This window comes from Rhea americana, unplaced genomic scaffold (assembly GCF_003343005.1).
Source record: "Rhea americana isolate MKP2758 unplaced genomic scaffold, rheAme1 scaffold_2, whole genome shotgun sequence".
NCBI lineage: Eukaryota > Metazoa > Chordata > Aves > Rheiformes > Rheidae > Rhea > Rhea americana.
In genome coordinates, this window is record NW_028186149.1 from 877,354 (window position 1) to 896,898 (window position 19,545).

The following is a 19,545-nucleotide window of genomic DNA, read 5'->3' on the forward strand; positions in this document are numbered from 1 at the left end:
GGGGGGGGGTCAGAATGGGCACAAAATGCCTATTACACACAAGAATTTTTTTTTTTACAGCCCTTATTTCATGTCATACCGGTGATGACCACAGTACTTTGAGAGAATCAAGGAAGTTTTACCCAGCATGTTCACATTTAGGCCTGTGGTACCTGTACATTTTCAGTCTGACTACATCATTTTCTTATTGTAGCCAAGCTCAGGTTCTGTCGAGACCATGCACTTGGCACTTACCTACGAGACTTTGTCCTGATTCTTCTACCTCTTGAAGCACTGGCTCAGGCAGAGGTACAACTACTACTCTTAGTATTTGAGATGTTTGTCCTCTGACACTGCTACATGTAGCATGTGGTAGGAGGGCAGGAAAAAAGCACTACTGATAAACACAAAATTATAGATCAAATTACAAAGTCCTTTTCCAAGTGTATTTGTGGGCATACGGGAAAGTTCCATAGAACACCTCCCCTGGATCCAGCAAGTTTTGCTTAGGACACAAGCAGTATAAGCAGTATAAGGTTACAATCAAGGGTATTGTTCTAATTCTACAAAACTTACCTAAAATTTGGCATTATTTTCCAAACCACATAAAATAAAGACTCTGGACTAAATGCAGTTTGGCTTCCTTGCCATAGAGCACACAGCGTCTTTCTGAATTCTTCCACCAATGACCTGGAAAGAAAGTAAAAGTTGGTAATGAATATGGATGTGCTATAACCTTTACAGCTTTATGAACCTAACGGTACAAGCATAGCCATTTCTTTAGTTAGGAATTGCAATGATTGGRTAAATAACATTAGCAGTATTTTGAAGATTTTTAAGTCTCAAATTCAATCCACAAATTTGGAGAGAACTACATTAGGAAGATCACGTACCAGATGTTGAGGACTCATCTGGAAATCTCTCCCTTTCACCATAAATACTGTGAACTCTGCTAAAGTTGTTCCTTTAACACTTGCTCAAACAAGTCATAGACACTGAATCATACTGTGATTTTTTTTATATGTTCATTCGCAAACACAGATGGACTGCAGGTCACCAGCACTTACCCTTACTTTATATTCAATTATACTCCGTGCTTTCTCACATACATGACTGTTTCYCCCTGCAGCACCAGATCTGTTTGAGCACACTGGCAGCAATGCAAGTTTCTTTTTTATATAACAAATTCTTTTTCTATGATTCTGTAACACTGAAAGTGTTTACTGGCTCTACTACTGAACTATTTGCTGTTTTCCTTATAGTTTAGAGCTAACAAGGAACACGCAACTTACACATTATTATCCCCCTGGCTCCTGGTATGGTAAGTTCTCCTGCCTGCTGTCTTCCCATTCCGCAGCTCCACAGCRGGCAACTCTTTGAAGTAACAGCAAAACTGCTGAATGTTACTACAGAAAAGGAAAAATGAATCAAAACCTTAAAGGGCAGAGAATGAAGAGGAGATTATATACTCCAGAGTCTGTTCTTTTAAATGCATGAACACAGCTTCACATAATGAAGAGGATGGCAATCACAAACAGTTCTTTCAAGTATTTTCATGGAAGAAGACACATAAAATACTGCAGCATCTACTCATCTTCTCTAAACAACTGAACAAATCTGTAAGAAGAATCATTACCCCAGTTATCTGAAACGACTGCATTTTGGCTCTGCTTTGACTAAGATACCAGGACAGACCGCAGTATCAAGAGGCTGCACTGAACAAAGTCCCACACAATGGAAGACAGCTTCRTGGTACCTGCAGAGTGCCCCTTCCTGCTAATCCAGGGACACCACCCGACAGTGATGACCTGCCAAAGTCTCTTCCCTAATGTTACAGCACAAAACCACTCTCTGAGAAATACAGGGAAAGCCTCAGCGGCTTCACAATACAACGCACAGCAGGTACCTCAGCGACTGAAGGATCGCGTTCATGAAACACGTATTCCCCAGGTTCCGGAGGCCGGTGGCACAAAGGGCAGTGGTGCTTCCCTGGGAATCAGGATGGTTAAGTTAAAAAAGATGCATCATTGCCCCCCACTTTCTCCCCACAGAACTGTTACCTTTTATCAGCACAGATTTAAACAAAAACAAACAACGGCACTGTTTGAAATGTGCAGAAGCCAAAGCAACCACATTGCTCTGACCTGCCTCGGTGACTGAAGCTCCACCTTGGCATGAAATCTATTTCTCACTCATTACTGTCAACAGAAAACTACACTACTCCTATGCTGTGTCTTTTCCTGTGCAAATAAATCTAGAAGAGGACATCACGGAGTTGATCACATTTTTACTGCAAAGTATTTTGTGTGCCTATGCTAGGTATTCCCACTTCAGCAACGTTAAAAGAGAACTGGGTGATAATCTCCCTAAAGTGCCTTTGAAAACACAGTTCCTGATCTGTCTACATCACATCAGATATATATAGTGCGGCACTGTGAGGACTGTTTGTAAATMATCCGCACTGGCCTGTTGTCTTGGTGGGGTTTTGTGATGGAGAGGAGTGTTTAAAAGAAAGACAACAGCATTTATTTGGGAAAGAAATACTCAAGTTAGACTATGCAAAGAAGAAGATGTGTTTGAAAAGCAGCGAATTACATGCCATTTATGGCATGTAACAACCCAAAGTTACACACAGATCAGCCGGCTTTCCTCCAAATGATCTAGGGGTAGGCGRATGGGGGGAGAAGGGGAAGAGAAATGTTGACAGAGCTGTATTTATTGTTTCTAGAATCCACAATATCTGTAGGCATTTTGTTGTCTAGAAAATACCACATTACAAGTTCACCAAGTTTTGGGATATTCTTCACTGTTCTGGCAGAATTTGAAAGTAAAACTACCTTATAGTAATATTATTTCAAAACAGACTTAAGATTTGACACCACAGACGGCATGTTTTCAGTGCAGGACACTGAATATGTATTTTGATTGTTCCAGTAAAAGATTTTTTTCTCCACAGCTCTATCACAAACAACATACAACGTATATCCCTGGTTAAGAACAAATGACATGAGGATATTTGTGAATATATTGTCCCTCCACCCATTAATATTTACATAAGCAATTAAGTAATTCAGTAAGTTTTGTCTACAGAGACCTATTTTCCCCAAAAAGGAAGAAAAAGAAAAAAGTCCAAACACCACAGTGTCCTTGGCATGTTCTCTTCTCAYCCTTACTCATGGTGAGACAGCATGGCATTGATGCAAGCAGCTGTGTTCTGTCTTTTCTAGATAATGATCCAATGTGCCAACAATAAAAAGATCATCCATAGCCACAGGCAATTTTCAAGTATTAATAAAGCTGATAGCACAGACTAAGAAACACAGCATTCGGTTTGTGCTCTTTAATTCCACCTTCTCAATATCTAAATGTTACCTGGAATTTTCCTTCTGATTTTTAGTAGCTTTGAGTTTTCCAGACAATGATGCTGTGTGTTGCGACAGCARAACAACCCTGCTGTTTCTCCAGGGCTTCCTCAATCCTCCCAAGATTGGGCAGCATAAGGGACATACACARTGCATTCAGAGCACCCTAAGCAGACTGTAAGTAGCGCATTTTGAAAGCAACTAAAACCACAACATTTGCAAAGCAGCACTTCATTGCTGGCTATTTGGAACTCCAGGTGCGCACAAAGAGCCAGGCCGGTGGTGGAACTCTGGGCTTTGCTCCCATCGCCATCCTCTTACTTCCRTTCATACTCCTCTCGAGGACTTCTCCCCCTCCTAGTCACGAAAGTGCTTCATCTAGTTGAAGACAGTAATTACATCAGCTGCCTTTGACTCCTACTACACTGCTGCCCTGCAGCCCCAAGGAGGAAAGGTTCTGTGCTCCTACCATTCCTTCCGGCCCAGGGTACGAGGCAGTCACACAGAGCTGAGTCAGTGTCTCCCTAAACTTAGGAGAAATTAGAAACTCCCTAACTCAAGCCATGGACAACAAAGACCTTCAGGTATCTAGCAAGGGCTGAACTGTGCTATCCTGAGTACTATTTTGCAGATGTGAAGTGAAAATAGCAGGAAGATGAGAGATGAGCCTGCGTCTACTTTTAATTCCACAGTTGCTTTTGAGAGTGCCTTTTACTAAGCTCTTTTAAAAACGTATTCAAGCTTTTTGCTCTCTCCTAACAATTACTTTCACCTCACAAAAAAAACAGCAAACCTGCTTCTCTGTCTTCAAAGCTTAAAAAAAAAAAAGACCTGTCTGCTCAAAAAAGAGGAAAAAAAAATGTCTAACTCTAAGTACACTGAGTACTAGCTGCTTCCTATTTTGCTCATCCCAGTAAGCACAGTACAGCTCAAAGTCTAGGTCAAGAGAAGTACAGCAGAATATCAAAACTTTTTTTGCGAGAAAGGGCTCTTGTAGGTGTGTGATTAAGAGATGAGAAAGAAAGTAAACCAAAGTTGGGTAACAGATAAGTCATTTTATATCTAGTCCCACTATAAGCCTCAACAGGTTTAACAAAATCCCTTAAACTCACTGTACTGGAGCTGTTGTACTTACATTTACTTTTAATAACTTGCTGTTCAGAGATGAGTTTTCCAACAGTTTTCTTTTCCTATGTCTGTCTGATGTAAAGGCTGAACTGTTAGAAAATAAGGAAAATAGGTTACCTACCTAAAACACACATTTTATGAAAGGGACAACAGATCATCATCATAATGTCTAACACAGTACTTACATCTGCCATTAATTATTATTAAGACAGCAAAGAGCTTCCTGATTGCACCAAGTGCTTTTTATAGCCTTGAAATGGATTACTACATCTCTGTCCAAGTACAGATGCACAACCTATTTTCAATACTAATGTCTTGAGTTAATTGCATTACACTACGCATGCTACAGTACATGCCCTGAAGCATGGCCTTGTTAGCATGCTACTTCTGTTCTGAAATATCTTGATATTTTCCTTAATCAAGAGGATACTTTATATAGAATTAAAAAAAAAANAAAAAAAAAAAAAAAAAAAAAAAAAAAAAAAAAAAGCTTCTGTCCGAAGTGTCATGCTAGACATTTAGAAAGACAACTTCAAAAACTAGGGCAATGTAGTTACCAAAAACCAACAAGCATCTCTAGTGGTAGTACTTACATAGCTGACACCTCTTACTTTAAATAGAAATATATCAAATTATAAGATCCGCATAAGACTAATTCAAAGTTAGAAGAGCAATAAGTTATTCCTTTCCACATTGCTAGAAATTACTGACCCCTCAATTCTTCCAGTTTATGACTTCTTCTAATCTAGCAGTAAAAGCATCACAGTTTCTGGGTTACAGGTGTTTGGTTTTTGCCAACCTCCAAACATTCAGAAATGTTAATTACCCCCAATGGAAGCCTTCACAGTGACATTTATCTCCCAAAGAGTTAAATCTCCTGTACAGTTCCAAATTATTAACATGCACTTATTATCCTTACACATTGCAACATCTCATTACCTACCTGACAAGCCCATCAAAAAGAGAATGGAAAAAATATTAATACATTCTAGCCATCTTCAGAAAAGAAAGCCACCAAAAGAAGCTGAGAAGCATAAATTTGGGGCAATGCCAGACAACAGGATTCAGAAGCTAAGAGACACACTTGTTCTGTGAAGATCCAGAGACTTCCCAACATCACAGCAACTTCTCAGCAGTAGTGCTAGCTGAACTCTGGGGCATTAAAATGTATTTGGAAGCACTGTAAGCACACACACTTCTGCTTAGTATTATATAAGATTCCCAAGCAAACTATGAAAAGACTATTTGCTATCTAGAAGTGACCACAGCATCTGCATCACAAAGATTATAATATTTACTTTTCAGTGGAAGTGTGCCAGATAAAGCCACAGAAAAACATGTCTCTTCTGTGCAAGTCTAAGTTCATAAGCCTTCTTAACTTTGTTTGGAAACCAAACTATGCAATTAACATGAAAAATACTTCCACCTCTATTTTCTCTGCTCCAGAAACTATTCTGGTTTTGACAAAACTATGCTGCTTTTCTGGAAACTGTGTCCCATTTCTATGAAAAAAAGACAGTAATTATTGACAAAGGAGCAAGAAAGTTAACAAGTATCTGCATATTGATACAGGAATTTAGCTCCCACAATATTCACTGTTAGAAAACAAAACATACAAGGTTGGCCAAAGCCCTTAGCTTTGGATTTCTCAGTAATGAAAAAGATACTTAAACATACATAGTATGTACATGTACAAGAACCAAAACAAACAAACAAACAAACAAAAACACCCAAGGACAACCAAACAAGAAATTTCCTCAACGCTCAACAATGTTGAAACAGAACTACCATTTAAATGATGCAATATTATAAATCCACCAAAAGCAGTGTGGATCTAAACAGACTACTTACTTTTCCAAGTTCTGTAGATGCTCTCTGACTTTCTGTACCAGGCCCAGCTTGGTATCGTTGACAACAAAATCATCACAACGATAACTGCAGGGGGAAAAAAAATAATCAGAATGTGCAAAAATATTCGGTGAAGTACCTTAAACCTAGTTGCTGACAGTCATGCAATTCTAYCTGCAGGAAGCATTAAAGTGATGCAGTGAGTGGAGGGAGACAGAGGAGCATGACACCTGATTACCGAGCCTGGTCCTCTCTGAAGCCTACCCAACAACCAGTACGGCCAAAGTCTTATTCTGTAGTTTTTTTCTAGTTCAGTTCTCTATTAAACACTTCGTTAAATTAAATTCAATGYTACTGTCTTCCCTTTTAAAACAGGGAACCAAAAGGATTAGTAACCTCTCATCCTAATGTAGAACTCCAGTTCAATAAAAACTAAAAGATACTGTGTAACCAAAAGCAGCATTAGACAAAAAAGGGAGCATTAAGAGACACCCTGACTTGTCACAACTTCCCTTCCCCCACATCCCACAGAGGTGACCTAGTTCTTGAGTAGCATTAATTTGCTCTGTGCATACTCCAAAGCATTAAATTGCAGTTTTAAAGTTCTGGCAAACAACTGAACTCTTCCTGTGCAGGAGATTAACCTACCTTGGATATATTTAAATTCAGAACCTTAGCCATTKCTCTCCTTTTCCTTTGCCACTGGACTGACTCAAACGTGAAATAACACCCTTATCAGCTCAGGTTACTCCTCTGAACAGATCTGTGCTTTTTTTAAAGTTAATGCAGCTATCTACTTTGGGCACAACTGGAATTTTCAACATTCTTAGCTGCACAAAACTGATGTAGTTCAAAGGCAACAATATTGCTAGTATTAATTCAAACAATGAATTGTGGCACTTGTTCAAAAGGTTAGAGTTGAGAAAGTGATGGCCCTTGCCACCAAAAGATCAATCTGTTCAGGATTTCTGTTGATTTTTGCCTCTGGGAAGAGAATCTTAATGCAGCTCTTGAGATTTCCGAACAGCAGCAGCTACAATTCTAGATGACATAGGTGTCTACAACATAGTTCCTGCTAGCACAAGTTTTTTTTTTTTAAAAAAAAAAAAAATAAAGATGCCACACACCCAGTTAGTTTGGGAGGGGAAGGAAGTTTGCAAACTCACTTATTTTTCACCTGTTTTAAATAGACCTATTCAGCTTATTCAGCCACTCGCAATGACCTAATGAAGCAGTCCTGCACTTGCCACCCTCACAGGACAAGACACCTGTCGAGCAGAGGACAACCATGACAGAGGCAGATACGGTGCAGCTGGATGCAGTACAGCCCAACCCCTCCTGGATATCACAAGTGTCCACGCTCCTGTGGGCATTCACACATCTGCACTGCTACCCTAGTTGTGTAGCGAGTAAGGTTTACAGACAGGTAATAAAAGCAGATGTAAGTGCAGTGAAAGTCTCTAAGCCAACTTACTGTGGAAAGTAAGAAAAACGTACCGAGAAAAGATGATTTAATACATGTTCCCTTTTCCTAAGCATAGCATTAGCCATATTTTTAGTYGCATGTGATAGCTGCATCTTTACATGAAACTGCAAGTTAGCACTTTCCCCACAATGGGAGAGTAAAACCAAATACATCATTAAATGTTCCTTTGTGTCAGGGTCTTTGCAATGCTGGAAAATTGATCTTAAGATTCACTTAAAAACATGAAAAGCCTTTGCTATTTTTTTATGGGCATTTTTATAAACCACATCCTCTGCAGCACTGAGGATTCAGCACCATTATTTGTGCTACTTCACTGAAAAGCAGARAATAAGAAGTATGAGAAATAAAACAGCACCAAACTCTTAGATAAAGCAAAAAGCATAGAYGGAAGTTCAAACTTTAAGAGATTAAAATTTGTTAAGCCAATACACCTTAAAGGTAAGATGCTGAGAGAGTACCTCCTATCATTAACGTTATCACAAATTAACCACTATATACCTTTTGGTACACAGTAGCTCTACGATGCTTTTAACAGTGGTTGTACAGAACAAATTTTATACTTCAGGCAGGGTCCCTTATATGGATTAGCACTGTATTTTCTTCTCTATATACTTTCTATTTTTAGCATCTCTGCTAACTCCAAGGTCTAGTCTTTTCTGGCCTTCTCTGCTGCTAAAATGGCAGTAAGCCAGTGAATATATGTACTGCTCTGGGGAACATTTAGGCTTATTGCTGGCAGTTTCAGTAGGTTACAGAACTTCATGGTATGCTAAAAAGATTAAGGAATCATATGACAAGAATAATTAAGAAATCCTGAATTTCCTTAGCTGTGCTAACACCTTGCATGACCAAACCATGAATTCAAATTTTATTTTTTTGATAAAATCCTATTCACCTTTTTTAATTTCCACTGACAGTACAATGCTAAATTATGGTTTAAGCAGTCCCACTTTCTGATGCTTATGTGCCAGCACAACCACCCTGAGTTTGAAAAGAATCAGCACAAAAGCAATGAGTAAAAAAGATTATTTTTTTTTTTAAGTCCTTAGCACTTGGTTAGCTATTTTTACATCATCCCTCAATAAAAATCTTAGAGAATGTTAACACAACCATGTCTAAGAGATAACAAAGAGGCCAAGAGGTCAGAAATCTGACCTACAAATTGCATCTGGGATTAAATGAACACGGGAAAGATATTACGCAAATACATAAACAGGGCAGCCTYTCTCCTTCTGCACTAACCAACTGCCTGTGCATTAGAATCAAGAAAACAGATTTACAAGAGTCCTCTTTCAGAAGAAAGATTGTATTTCCGAAAGCAAGCTTCTTATAAATATCATTTTACTTCCTGCACAGAGGAAAGCAATCCCTGGCACAGCAGGAGAAAGCATCATTCAATATCCTGAAGAGAAAAAAGGTCTGTACTCCTTGTACATGTAAATGTAAGCACTTTGTGGAYAGTACTTCAGAACGAACTGAAAGGCTGATCACCTGCCAAACAGTGGAATTCAGGAATCTGTTTTTCTCTATGTGTAGAGTCTCAAATGTAATTCAGTACAAAGCTTCAGTATTGTTCCTGCTATCTCAAAAGTGACTGAAGAATTAAGAAGAGAGTCCTATTCTCATAATAAATAAAAGATTAACATTTATTCAACTTTTCTACTGTGAAGACTGGTCTTTCTGGTAGAGTGGGGAAAAAAAGAGAAGAGGAGGACAGAAGAAAAACCGAAATCCTCTGGAAAGCAATCTCTAATTCCAAACTTAATGATTCCTCAAGTATGTCTGTGTCTTTCAAAATGTTATAAAATTCATAAATACATTAAAGTCTTATCTCAAATGTCAAAAAGTAAATAAAACTCCTCACTGTTCTACTAGAATTGAAATGTTCTCCACTCAAAGCTATTTTGAAAGCCTGATTAAAGGAAAAAACCCAACAACATACCTAGCCTTCCACACTGAAATGCAATTACAGGAAACTGATCTGGTTTTGTTTTACAGTAAGATGGCATGTGATCTAGAAACAAAATTTAATAAACCATAGTTGTTAGAACAGATACTTAGTATTTCTTCCCCTTAGACTAACAAGAACAACTAAAACAAACCCTGTTCTGTGCTCTCATGACTGAATGAATGTTTATGGTACAGCCAAAGAAAAAGAAGGGATTAAATGCCTTCTTATTAGTAGAGTGCCCATACAAACCTGTTCTGCGCTTCTTTTATGCGGGCTTAAGAAGAGGGCGGGTTGGAATTCATAGGATGAAACCAAAACAAGAGTTTTCCACTGAACTCTATGCAGTAAACAATATTTTCCAACTTCAAAACATTAAAGCCAGCACTGCAGCAAAGCATCTCCATTATTTTTACAGTAGAAGTAAAATTTAATTAAGTCTTAGGARTGTATTTTCTTGACTTTCAAATTTTTGAGGCTGCCTGCACTGCCTGCATAAAATATTATTTCTAAATATACGTTCACTTGAGAATAACAATGTTGCATAAACATAATACTACTAGCATTGTTTACTAGATTTATGTCTACATTGAAAAAAGCTAATGAACAAAATTTTAAAATATAATCTCCCCCAATAGCTAATTATGACTGGAATTCATCCAAATATTTACTTCAACCAGTAAGCATTACTTGGTAACAGCCTCTCTCACACTGACTTACATAAAGAGGCAGAACTCAGTCTGAATGACTACTTTAACCTTATTTACATAAGGTTATTTTCCCTGGGAAATTGAGTGAAAATATCAAACCCCAGTATCTTTTCCTGAGTGTCAGACAGAAAAAATTGAAATAACCAATGAAAGCAAAGAATGTCTGCTTTTAAAATTTGTTCAGCTTCAAGTGAATTATACACAACAGGGACTCCTTAAGGTAAAGCCTTCTACAATTAGTTCCAGTTCATCCATAAGATGACCCAACCTCTACTCCATTTACAGCAGAAGAGATATCACACGCTAAACTGCTTCTCATCTGTCCTGCTGCAGGTATGTCRTGAAACACCAGTGAGCTTTGGAAGTGCATGCTTACCTCCTGCTCACAGACATACTTTGTTTCAATAATAAATCCCATGGTACTCTGCTGCAATACCAATACTGGGTTTGGGAAAAGGTCGCCTGGATGCTCTGACTTGCTAGCGTAACTCATCAAGCCTTAGCAAGCTCTGGCAGACCAGGCATACTATTTGTTACAGTAAATGACGATATAATCAAGATTTCAAATACCCAGCTAGCATTCCTGATACATTACTACCTGTAAAGTGATCAGAAGACAGATCATACCCACAAAAGAAAAATCTGCAACATCAGAACGCAGTTGTAAACACCACAGACTGGTAAACATGAATTAGCTTCCCACAGCAGCTTCAATGCTGGCAACGTTTGTATACACATTACCGAGAAAAACTGCATGTTTTCTAATAACGTTTTAAACACCGGACTAGGCAAAAGCTTTGGTCACTTAACCAAAACATAAATAGAAGCAAACATACATCACAGACTACTCAAACATCACTTTTTTAATACTTAATACCTGCACAGCATTTGTCATTACTGCACATACAATCTGAATAATTTCTGAGTTACTCCAAACTACCTTTTCTATTATTATTAAAAAAAAAAAAAAAAAAAGATGAGACCACTTAACTGTGGCTTGACTTTCAGGAAATAAAAACATTTGTTATAGAAGCATTCCTCATAAAAACAGGATACCCAGCAGATATTTCCCAGATGAAGTATACAAAGATACTCAATTACCTGCACAAAATAAAATCCATCATTGGAGCTGTATATTCAGTGATACTGGGAAACCACCTCACTTTTGCTGAGTAGGAAGAGGATGGAAGATGGCGAATGCATGAAAACATTGCTTCCAGAAAACTTGCAGTCTTTCCTCTCTCAAGCAAGAAGATTCAGAATCTGATATTACCAGTGTAATTGTTAAACCTCCCTAAACAGTGCCCATTTCTCACTGTAAAGGAACTGCTAGCATGAATTGGCCCAAGCCATTTTCTTTCTCTTGTATATCACTTCTTTAAAATTCTATTATTTATCTTGTCTGACAAATTGATGCCACTTTCAAACAGGATCTGTCACTCTCTCACAAACTCATACAGACTGCACAAAATCGCACACCCAAAGAAGCTTCTCTTTTCAGAGGGAAGAAAACAGAATCAATATTGGAAAAGAAAAAAAAAAAAACCTATACGCATACCTCAAGATCGCATTTCTTGGGCAGAAACTCAAGTATTACTTTACTTTCAGATCTTCTGACAAATGAAGAACCTGAGAAAGGCTTACTCATCTGATGAAAGGAATAACGAGAACCAAAGAGCAGCTTTGGCAATGTAAAGTCAGGTTCTCAATATACCCCAAACCAAACAGAAGTAACTCCAAACTACATGAATATTATTTCTATCAAAAAGTTTGTACTAAGTCACTTGAAATTAAGGAGTTCAGTCTCAATCAATGCTATAATATACCTACAAAAGCAGAGTGATATTTCATAAACTGTTCTCAAATAGCCATGTCTGGAAATCAAAAACGCGTGTAATAAAATGCTTCACAAGAGTCTAAAGTTTGCACCTTTTGCTATGTGAGAAGTTGTCAAATTACAGTGTTTAAATCCTTACCAGTATGTACTGTAACTACTGCAATCCATACACACAGTATGTTGAACTTTCTCCTGTTTTTCTGTTTTCTTATGGTTGGTCATAGGAATCTGTGCATCTTCATAATGTTTTTTTGCATGGCCGTTCACATATCTGAAATGAGTGAAAAACAGAGAGTCTTAGTTTTAAATTATTATTTAATGAACATTCAGTGTAAAAAAAAAAGGAAACACATAAAATATACATATTCAGGCATTAAAATAGGCAATTATCTGTGTGAAAATGATGGTAAAGTTTCTTATTTTTTTCCCTTTAACCTTTWTTTTTTTCCCTCCCACATTGCACAAATTAATCTCTCTCTTCACAACCAGCACTCTGAAGCCCCTTGGATCTGGGACCTCAGACCAATTAGCCCCTTTTTTCACATAGGTGATCTGAAATCATTTCTCYTTCTTTTTCTCCCATGAACTTTTCTTACAGCTCTACTTTTTTTCCATCCCAGCATTCACCACTTTTGTGATTACTTTAACAGTGTGCTGACTCCCATATGAAAGAACATCCATTTTAAGCTCTCCTGTTCTGCAGATTCATTTAGTATTTAAGCAATCTGGAAAGTTCAGGATTTCACAACACACTAGGGCTTGGGTCATATAACTGAACTGGAGTCTAAAATCACCACAGCACTGTTGCTGACGCAGTAAACAGTAATTTTTGCAGTAATTTTCATATCTCAAATTTAAGACATTCCTAGAAATGTAAGCATCTTCAACTAAAAAAAACAAACAAAAAAAAAAACAAAAAACAAAAAAAACCACAAAAAAGTGTCACTACAAATGCAAGTTGAAACTTGGCTCAACTCATTAACTCTTGAGGTACACGGCCAGAGCTTGGAGAACYGCACGCTCCCCTCATTTCTGTTGGCTGAACTCAGCCATGTGAATGGTTAGAAACTCTCTCTGCACATGCCCCGCATGAAGCTCTCTGGGTCCTTTCTTGTTTCTCAGTATTCTACCCTCGCTCTCACACACTGGCGTGAACAATTCTGCTAGTGTAGCTGTGCTGGGTAGGGGACTGAAGCAGCGTGGTTACGGACACCGCTGTGCTGGCAGAATCYTGCAACAGTTATGTCACAACCTGATGTAGAGAGTTGTGCTTCCAGGAGTTGGGTTTCTGCCTGTCATGCCAATGACAGGCCAAATCTGGATTGGTGGGTTTCCAAAAATTCTCACTGTTTTAATCTTTTCACAGTACAAATCTCTTACAGAATGGAATTTTAACTATAGTTCACAGAATTAGCAATTTTCCAGACACTTTCTGAGCTGACTAATCACATTCACCACTTGCTTTTCTTTTGAAAAGGATGCTGAGTATAATCACTGCACTCCTGCAAGGTAGCAGAGAGGCTTGTTCAATGTAAGCATACAGTGTTATATGAAATCAYGGAAGATCAATTTCAGGAAATTCTCAGGCATTCAGGATATACTGGAGTGGACTGCTTCAGAGTCAAGCCACAAAGGRAAAAAAGATAAAGGCTTCATTAAATAATTTTCACACTAACTCTTTGTACTCACCTTCCACAATGAACACTTGAACACGTCAGACAGACCCATGGACTTTTATTTGACCGGCACACTATAATAAAGAAAAAAATCCAAAATCATCATGTGGATTTGCTGCGATGTTACAGTTATGTAACTCATCTTGAGTTCTAGCAACAGCTCTGCTCTGACTCCACCTTGGCAGCACAGTTACGTAAAATAGCTGGTCATGTGCATTAACCTATATTAGGGACTACCAGACTAAGGACTTCAGTGCTACTGACACTGAAGCACATTAGCGTGCTTGTGTTTTGGGTTCTCACYGCAGGCTACACAGTTAACTGTTACTTGCCTTGAAAAATTTACGGGTTTTGTTTTTATTAGATCCACATGAGGTCTACTTGGTTTTGAAATATGACAGAAATATCACAAGCAAAAGTTGCAAAAACAGTAGAGAAGTTAAAAATCATTTCATTTTTTTTGTAGTTAGACAGTCCACAGAATGCTGAAAAAAGTCACAGCACTTGTCTTCTGTCTCATAAAACCTGCTATACAAGAAGCCATTTTAAAGAAAAAAAATGTGAGAAAGCCCAACAATCTGATAAGGAGCAGAAAGAATAAATCACTGTGTAACTCATAATAGTACATACCATTTGCACAATAATTACTCTTATGCTACAGTGCTAGCAAAGGCCTAAGATTTTCTTCTTTCAGTCAAGCACAAGAAGCTGAAAGGTTAAAAATGCAATAAAGCACTATGCTTTGCAATCTGTTCAAGACATCAGAAGATAACATTAAATGGAAGAAAACTGAAGTATACTCTGAACCTAAACATGAATGTTTTTAAGCTAAATAGCTGGGGAAAAGCCAGCAGATACTAGAAAACAAGTTCATGATGATGCATCATACCCGGGTGGGGTCATAAAAACTGGATGTTGTAACTCCTCCCCAAACCCAGCAGCCAAGTCTCTAAAAATCAGATTAGAAACAAAACAATCACAAAAATTAACCCACGTAGGCAGAACAGGCAGCTGACAAAAGCGGGCAACCAGATCAAAATTTACATCAAATCGGGGGGGGGGGGAGTATGTGCATCTTTACAAACAATAGCAATATTGGAACTACAACTAAATTGATATTGAACTTCTAGAGGAATTCTAAACTAGATCATATCAGTGAAGGATATGATATAAATAATGCTATGATATATAACACTTAGAGCCGGATACCGTAACATTGTTAACTACCATCAGTAACCACAGAATTCACAATAATGGCATTATACTTTCAAACGGTCCCACTAGGACTATGAGAAAAATAAATGAAATCCTAAGGGCATTTCTGCAAAGCATAGAAAACACTAAAGATAAAAATTGCACTATCCCCAAAATATATGATAATATAAAAATAAGATAAAATATATAGGTACTTTGTTGGGTTTTTTTTTTCTTTTTTGTTTTTTGCACATCATGTCTTAGAGCAACTAGCCGAAAGAGTCACAGAGGAAAAGTAACTATCAGAAGCAGTACCAGTCTGTAAAACCAGGGTGAAAAAAGGGACAAGTGAAGGAGATTAAATCCTAGTATATTTATTTATATTATTGCTCACTGTGGTAAAGTTTGAGAGGAAAACAGAATTAACTGTGTAGAGCCGTGCCTTAGGGATATCAACTGGAGAAACTGAAGCAAGCACAGGAGCTGTTTCAGGACAAGATCACCAAGATCTAAACTAAGTTTAACTTAGCTAAAGTAAGTCGAAAGTTGTAAAGAAACTCAAAAACAGACTGACCAAGCAATGCAGTTTGTAAAGCAGAGTATATATATCAGMCAGGTAAGGTCAAAGACTGTCAGAAAATTAAGCTAACAAAAATGAAATGTTTTTTTAACAGGTTGACTCCTAATAAAATAAACCATGTAAGATACTTATTTAAAATTTAGAATTTTACTATGTTCACTGGAAAAAAGCACAAGTATTTCTGTATACTGTAAAATGCAACATAAATGTTATTTGAAGTAACCTAAATTATTTAGTAAAGACTCTGGAATTGTTTCCTTAAACTGATGTAGTTACTGATGTAATTTTACTTTAGAAACACATTTTCATGTTGTTTTAGTCTTCTATTGTTTTTTCAGCAATCAGTTTTCCCTTTTCTAAAGTTGACAATTCCCACAACCATGATGATCATCTTACGAAAGACACAGGAGAGCCTGGTAGTTTTGCCTTACATTTCAATTTAGAAAAGTTCAAGAAATTTAATTTGATCAAAAACCTCCACGATTTTTACATTAGCAAACAGAGGAGAAAAGACAAGGAAAGATGAGAAGTGGCCATTTTCAATTAAAAATGGATCACAAGTCTAATTTGATACAATTTTACTTCCCTGAACTATACAAACTAAGAAGATAAAAACATCACCAAAAGGAACAGAAGCCAAAAGCATTCATACATCTAAACACAGATGCAATATCTAATAGTTGCTTAAGTGCTGTGTGAACAAACTACCATTATCCTACATTTTTGCTGCTGGAAACATGAAACAGTCTTGCTGGCTTTAAAATTCTGGCAGAAACCTAACATTTTTAAGTAACATTTTTGATTTCACTACATTATCATCTGATTTCACTATATTATCATCTGTGGATAGACCTCCCTCAATCAATCCATCAGTTAGGAACAACATATTGCGTCCTAATTCATTATCTTCCACTATATACCAGATAATTAGAATCTCACATTCAGGTTTTTTAAACACTAGCACTGTTTGGTTACTACGCGTGTCCCGAGTTAAACTACATTGAAGTGGTTCTCCTTCTCCCAAGTTTGGATCATGTTTTGAGTGTTCTGCACAAACTCAGCAAACTAGTCCAACTCTGCACAATCACAAATAAAATTTTCCATCTTTCTCATCAGAGAATAGTAAAWGATGGCTTATTTGTTTTCTTTAACTTTTAGGAAGAACTTTGTTCCCATTGCATCACATCAGAACTGTGTAGTTTATCTTCTGCACAAACATCTCCTCCCACAAAGTAGTCAATATAAGTGACTCCCACTAAAGATTAACCACAAAGGCCAGTACTAAATTTGTGACCTACAGTTGCTCTGTTCTGAGACACTTYTTTTTTCCCTTCCTCCCAAGGTTCCTGAAGATTACATTCTGTATTTCACTGAGGCTGGCTCAGGAGACGCATGCATTAAAGCTCGGCTTTCTAGGTCTTCCTCCATCCAAGTCTTGAAGCAGTTTCAGTCTGTTACTTACTATTAATAATTAAACTAGACCTGGAGCCTCAAGCATTGGTCAGGACCTTAATGAGACAGGCACCGTGAAATATGCTGCAAAGAGACAGCCACTGCTCTGAGCTGCTTACAGTCTAAACTACASATAGACACTTTCGCTTAAGCTGTCAGGAAAGCGCAGGTTATTGCTTTCAGATGTAGTACAGACATGAAGACAATTAGACTTAAGAATTGATCAGGAAAAGAGACACAGGTCTGTGGCAAATCCCTTCTCAATTCCAACCACGTTATGCAGCCCCAGCCACCGGCCCTTAACACAGGTTTCACTGTTCCAGATTCTCAGCTCAGATAATCACAAGGAAAAACCCTCAAACATATTTGTACAGGTACTATGTCTGAGCTTCCCTCAATAATTAGTATTCCAATTCGGATTCAGGGGTGCTTTTTTCCTTGTAGTGCTGTTTAAAGAATGGAGGGAGGGTATTACATTAGTCCCCCCCAAATCTAGAATAAAATTATAATTAACAATCTTAAAACTTTCTAACAACATTTTAAAAAAACCTTAATGTTTATTATTGCTTATTTAGTATACAAACTAAGGAATGCCGGCTGCTTTCTCAACTTGAACTAAAGTCGCTATTGCAACAGTCACCAACTGGCCCAGTCCACTGTATTTTTAGAGTAGCCTCAAGCAGTTGGGCAAAGATTATATTAATGTCTCAGAAAAAGAAAACAAACCTACAGTGCCACTATGCTGTCTGAAACAGTGAGTCATTTGCCATTTTACATCAGTATCAGCTTACTCAGAGGCGTAGAATCCGTATTATTTAACCATGCAGTWGGAAGGGGAAGTACCACCCTTTATAGTATGATCTCTGTAAGTGAAATCTGAACACTCATTTGTTCTACAGCCTGCAAAGCCCTCTGTAAATGAAGCAGAGGAGTATCAATCCATCCCCTAGAGAGCAAACAGTCACCCAGCGTATGTACGGACTCATGCGTAGCAATGGGAGCATTCAGAGAGCTCCCTCCCTCCTAAGTTTCCACTTTCTATAGTTCATCCTGAAAAATAACATTCATCAAGTTATRTAAAGGAGAATGACTAAGATAACCTTGCACGCTCCCCACAGGGCCCCCACCCCAGCCTACCCTCACGATCACTCAAACAAGCCCTTCTGCATCTCGACTTTTTCTTCCTTTATTGAAAGCAGACTCCAAGCACAGCCTGGTGAGGCAAGAACACCCTTGGCAAGCACTGAACTCCTCACAAAACAAAGCCGCACATTTCCACCGTAGGAAAGTTACAACTATGTAAAGTATATAAACAACCCATGAAACTAATGGTTTTGTTTAAATAGCACACTACACAATTTAAAAACTGGCAAAAGAAAAAAGAAGCAGGAAGAGGAGGAGACAAACAGGAAGCAGCTTTTGCAAGGCAGCCAAGTTGAGAAACCTGCAAGATGCAGAGTCCAGCGGAGAACCGGGCAGAGGGGGTTCCYGGGACCCCTCACATTGGGTGCTTGGCCAGTCGCAGGAGCAGAAACAGCCCGAGGCCACCGCTACCGCCGATCTGTGTTTGCATCCGAGTTTTAAAACAGTCYTTTATTACACTGCTAAGGAAAAGGCCACAAAGTATCGGCACAGTAACAGCAACACTTTGGTGCGCCTGTTAAAAAGCACACCGAACAGAAACAAGATTAGGGTCGGGTCATTAAGCTATCTCCAACGCTTTCCACATCCCTTACAAAATAACCTGGACTTTGTCCTCAAAGCAACTCTACCAGCACGATCATCTTATGTGTAAAATTACATGGTTAAATTACACAAGCATAATGATCCATGCAGAAGCATCTTTGGGCTAAGTAACCCTTTTTTCAGTTCAGTTTATGTTGACATAGCATGTCAGCTATACTGACATATGCTAAACTGGAAAAGGTTAGCTGTTACTTCAGTAGGCATCTAAAAAAGGAGCAGTATTTATACAGCTGTGGCTGCACTCATATAGTGACATCACACCAAGCAAAATGGTTCCAAAAAAAGGAAAAAAAAAGCACTTACTGACAAATAGGTATATGATATAAATATATATTATATATTGAAAACTACATGGCAAAAATATACTTGTAACCTCATATTGCCTTGCAATCCTTCACTGCTCTGTTTTACTAATACTTGGTAGCAAGGCAACGTTATTCTATGTTCCACTCCAAAAAAGAAGATGAAAAATATGGAGGGGGGGGGATATCTCCATTCATTCAGGATGTGAATGCCTCAGGTTTAATTCCCTCTTTGGGCAGCAGGAATTCAGACTTGCACCTTCCACCCCAAGGGACTTCCCCTCCAGACTGTTCCTA

The 19,545-nt window shown here is 38.1% G+C and overlaps 1 protein-coding gene across 1 annotated transcript in view; it reads right to left on the reverse strand.

The window, feature by feature from the left end:
• USP3 (ubiquitin specific peptidase 3) overlaps positions 1-19,545 on the reverse strand; it is a 44,023-nt gene that overhangs the window by 13,851 nt on the left and 10,627 nt on the right. The window contains exons 3-10 of the mRNA XM_085303650.1: positions 18,645-18,710; positions 13,988-14,048; positions 12,438-12,569; positions 6,321-6,404; positions 4,477-4,558; positions 1,886-1,968; positions 1,272-1,385; positions 556-669 (exon numbers count right to left, since the gene is read on the reverse strand). Of these exons, the coding sequence (XP_085159776.1) occupies positions 556-669; positions 1,272-1,385; positions 1,886-1,968; positions 4,477-4,558; positions 6,321-6,404; positions 12,438-12,569; positions 13,988-14,048; positions 18,645-18,710 (736 nt within the window). The remainder of the gene's footprint in view (positions 1-555; positions 670-1,271; positions 1,386-1,885; positions 1,969-4,476; positions 4,559-6,320; positions 6,405-12,437; positions 12,570-13,987; positions 14,049-18,644; positions 18,711-19,545) is intronic.